This window comes from Notamacropus eugenii, chromosome 7, assembly GCF_028372415.1.
Source record: "Notamacropus eugenii isolate mMacEug1 chromosome 7, mMacEug1.pri_v2, whole genome shotgun sequence".
NCBI classification, from domain to species: domain Eukaryota; kingdom Metazoa; phylum Chordata; class Mammalia; order Diprotodontia; family Macropodidae; genus Notamacropus; species Notamacropus eugenii.
The window spans coordinates 134,514,355-134,518,920 of NC_092878.1; the positions used below are offsets into that span (position 1 = coordinate 134,514,355).

The following is a 4,566-nucleotide window of genomic DNA, read 5'->3' on the forward strand; positions in this document are numbered from 1 at the left end:
CAACAGGCCAAGAATTTCAGTGAAGTACTCAAGACTCATTTGGCCCTTACTGTACAACTAGTTCCTCTTTTTCTTTTTTATAATTTCCCATGATCATATAGTTTCAAATAAAACTTATTAGCCTGAAGAGATAGATGATGCCAATGCTGATCTGGCCATAGGTTTCAGCCCTAGGGATCATTAGGCTTTTGTTCTTTCAGTCTTCATTGGTTATTTGCTTCTATACACAATTTTAAGAGTTGAATGTATTTTAAAAATCCCACTTTTGGTTATATTACTGAATACCTTACAGAAGTTTCTTTAATCTAGAGCAAGAGAATTTACTGAGAGCAAAGATTCTTTTCTTTAGTTCAGTGATTTAAAAAAAGTAACTATTTTTTCCTTTTTAGTTAAATTATTTTAGTTTTCAACACTCATTTCCACAAGATTTTGAGTTCCAAATTTTCTCCTCATCTCTCGCCTCCCCACCCCAAAACACTGTGCATTCTGATTATCCATTCACCCAACCTGCTCTCTCTTCTATTACACCCCTCTCTTCCTTTATCCTCATTTTCTCTCTTTTATTGTAGGGGAAGATAGATTTCTATACCCCATTTCCTGCATTTCTTATTTCCCAATTGCATGCAAAAACAATTCTCAACATTCATTGCTTAAACTCAGTTACAACCTGTCTCCCTTCCTCCCACCTCACCCATCACTACTGAGAAGGCAAGCAACTCAAGATAGGCTATATATGTATTATTTTGCTAAAGAGTTCTATAATAGTCATGTTGTGAAAGACTAACTAACTAAACTAATTTTCTCCATCCTATCCTGCCCCCTATTTATTCTATTCTCTCTTTAGACCTTGTCCCTCCCCTAAAGTGCTCATTTCTAATTACTCCATCCTCCCATTTTCCCTCCCTTCTATTATCCCCCCCACCCAATTTATTCCCTTTTCCCCTACTTTCCTGTAGCGTAAGATAGATTTTCATACCAAATCGAGTGTTCATGTTGTTCCCTCCTTAAGCCAAGTGTGATGAGAGTAAGCTTCACTTTTTCTCTCTAACCACCCCCCTTTTCCCCTCCATTGACAAAGCTTTTTCTTGCCTCTTCTTGGAGAGAAAATTTGCTCCATTTCATTTCTCCCTTTCTCCTCCCAATATATTCCTCTCTAACCTTTTAATTTTATTTTTTTGGGTATCATCCCTTCCTATTCAACTCACCCTGTATCCCCTGTCTCTTTCTTTATCTCTCTATGTGTGTGTGTGTGTCTGTGTGTGTGTGTCTGTGTGTGTGTGTGTGTAATCCCACCAACTACCCAAATACTGAGAAAAGTTTCAAGAGTTACAAATATTTTCTTTCCATGTACGAATGTAAATAGTTCAACTTTAATAAGTCTCTTGTGATTTCTCTTTCCTGTTTACTTTTTGTGCTTCTCTTGACTCTTGTGTCTGAAAGTTAAATTTTGTACTCAGCTCTGTTCTTTTCATCAGGAATGTTTGAAAGTCCTCCATTTCATTGAATGATAATTTTTCCCTGAATTATTATGCTCAGTTTTGCTTGATAGGTGACTTTTGGTTTTAATCCTAGATCATTTGACTTCTGGAATATCATATTCCAAGTCCTTTGATCCCTTAATGTAGAAGCTGCTAGATCTTGTGGTATCCTGATTGTATCTCCACAATACTCAAATTGTTTCTTTCTGGTTGTTTGCAATATTTTCTCCTTGACCTGAGAACTCTGGAATTTGGCTACAATCTTCCTAGGAGTTCTTCTTTTCTGATCTCTTTCAGGAAGTGATTAGTGGATTCTTTGAATATTTATTTTACCCTCTGGTTCTAGAATATCAGGGCATTCTCCTTGAAAATTTCTTGAAAGATCATGTGTAGGCTCTTTTTCTTGATCATTGCTTTCAGGCAGTCCCATAATTTTTAAATTGTCTCTCCTGGATCTATTTTTCAGGTCACTTGTTTTTCCAGTGAGATATTTCACATTATCTTCCTTTTCTTCATTCTTTTGGTTTTGTTTTGTAATTTCCTGGTTTCTCATAAAGTCATTAGATTCTATCTGCTCCATTCTCATTTTTAAAGAATTGTTTTCTTCAGTGAGCTTTTGAGCTCCTTTTTCATTTGACTAATTCTGCTTTTAAAAGAATTCTCCTTATTGGCTTTTGGGTCTCTTTTTTTTTCAAGGTTTTTAAAAAGTTTATTAAATTTCATTACGTATTCTGCTGCAAGGTTGAAGCCTCATCTGTAAAAATAGCTTCAGCCAAGCAGTTTATTAAAATTAAGTTGGTATCCTACATCATCTAACACCAGCCAGCTAACCAGTTTCAGTAAATTATTCCCATGGACGGAAAACCAAATGTATTCTGAACACAACTGGTGATGAATGGAGTTGGCCATTATACCATTACTGATTTAAGGCTTTTTACAGACAAAATTCGAGCTCTGAAGTACATGATCTTAGAATTCATTTTTGCCACACATAATGAGATGAATTCAGAACCAGACACACTAATTTGAAATTATAAGGAAGAAGTTGTGCAAAAGGTGCAAATAGTAAAAAGCATTTTTATCCAGTCATTTCTGAGTAGTTAAGATTCTTTTCCATGCCATGGTCTTGTTTCAGAAGTGTTAAAGTTGCTAATCTTCCATATACCCCTATTTAGGACAAAACTATACTGGGCTGTATTCTTGTGCTGATTTATTTGGGGGTCCAATGTTCAATCCTGAATAGATTTTATGTATCTCTCATATGCATCCTCACTCATCAGTTCATCAAGTTCTGAAGGGCTGCTCAGAGTCATCTTAATCAGCCAACCATCTTGATAACAAGATTTGTTGACAAGTCCTGGGTCTTGTGCAAAAGCTACTTCTCCTGATAGAGAAGAATAGAGTTCACTGGCAGCTTTCACACTTTCCAAAGCTCCGAACTCATCTTGTTTGTTCAATTTTGTTCCAACTTCTGGAAGACTACAATAAACTATATCTCCCAATGCTTCCTGTGCAAAATTGCTGATTCCCACAGTTCCAATACCGTTTTCAGTTGTTATCCATTCATGCTTGTCTGTGAATTTTCGAACCACAAGTTGCACGGTGCTGGTGCAGAGGCCCCAGGAGGCAGTGGCCACGAGGAAGGAAGGGGAGCCTGGGCTGGGGTGGACCTGCAGGCGCGTGGGGGCGGCTGAGGAGGCCAGGGATCCGGAGGTCTCAGCCCTGACCACCGCCCACAGGGACAAGGCCACGACCTGCATGCTCCTGGCCACTGGCAGAGCCATCTTTGCTTTTTGCTTTTTACGTCTCTTTGACTATTTGCGTTAATCTATTTTTAAATACATTATTTTCTTCAGCATTTTTTTTTTTTTGGTTCTCCTTTAGCAAGCTGTTGATTTACTTTTCATGATTTTCTTGCACGGTTCTCATTTATCTTCCCAATTTTTCTTCCACCTCTCTTACTTGGTTTTCAAAATTCCTTCTGAACTCTTCCATAGCTTGAGACTATTCCATATTTATTTTGGGGATTTTGGGTGCAGAAGCCTTGACTTCTATGTCTTCCTGTGATGGTATGCACTGTTTTTCCTCATCTGAAAGGATGGAAGAAAATAGCTGTTCACTAAGAAAGTAACCTTCTACAGTCTTATTTTTCCCTTTTTTGGGCATTTTCCCAGACAGTTACTTGACTTTTTAGTCCTTTGTCAAGAAGAGGGTATACTATGGGGACCTATAAGTTCTTCATTCCTACAAGGTGGCACAATCAAGGGAGAGGAGTTTACTCCTCTCCTGGCCTGAGCTTTGGTCTGGGAGCTACCACAAGCTTTTCAGTCCAGGATCTGTGCATAGAATTCCCTCTCCAGAGCCTCCCCTACCTCCACCAGTCAGTGCTGCTCTTCACCCCAGGACCACCACTCAGGACTGAAACTCAGATCAGCTGCTTGATTCCCTTAGGGTGTTCAGACCAAGGGCTCCAAAAATGGATGCTGCTGCTGCAGCCACCTGGGAGTGGGGCTAGGAGAGAATCCTTCTCCTTTCTCACCCAGGTGAAAGATTTTTCTTACTGACCCTTGAAGCTGTCTCTGGTGTTTGTAGATTGAGGGATCTGAGAACCGTAGTTGCTGCTGGTGGCACCCTGAAACCTGCTCCAGTCCTGTTCCTGACTCACTGTGTGACCAAGCCTGGGCTCAACTATACCCTGAGTTTGGTGTGATAGACCTTTCCTGTCAGCTTTCCAGGTTGCCTTGGCCTGGAAATCTCTTTCACTCTGTTGTTTTGTGACTTTTGCTGCTCTAGAATTTGTTTGAAGTCATTTTTACAGGTATTTTTTGGGCTGTGGAGGAAGAATTCGTACAACTCATCCTTCTACTCTGCCATCTTTGATAACTATTTTAATATAATTCATTTCCTATGTGCTTTATTTTATGCACTTACAAACAATATTTTCAGAAGAAGATCATGGTCTTTATCATACTTCCAATGGGATCCAAGAAGTACCTAAGATGCTTATGACACATGTACAAATTATTTTTGACAAACTGTTGCAATATTGATTTCGCTCCTCTGCATTTCTCCTGAATGACATTTTTAA

The 4,566-nt window shown here is 38.9% G+C and overlaps 1 protein-coding gene across 1 annotated transcript; it reads right to left on the minus strand.

The window, feature by feature from the left end:
- Positions 1-2,678: 2,678 nt before the first annotated feature.
- Positions 2,679-3,262, minus strand: LOC140513503 (glycine cleavage system H protein, mitochondrial-like). Its single transcript, XM_072623243.1, has one exon. The coding sequence runs from the start codon at positions 3,260-3,262 to the stop codon at positions 2,708-2,710; it is 555 nt and encodes a 184-aa protein (XP_072479344.1). The 3' UTR covers positions 2,679-2,707.
- Positions 3,263-4,566: the final 1,304 nt, after the last annotated feature.

Coding starts and splice junctions, on each gene's coding strand:
- LOC140513503 (XM_072623243.1), bottom strand. CDS start 3,262: ATGGCTCTGCCAGTGGCCAGGAGCATGCAGGTCGTGGCCTTGTCCCTG.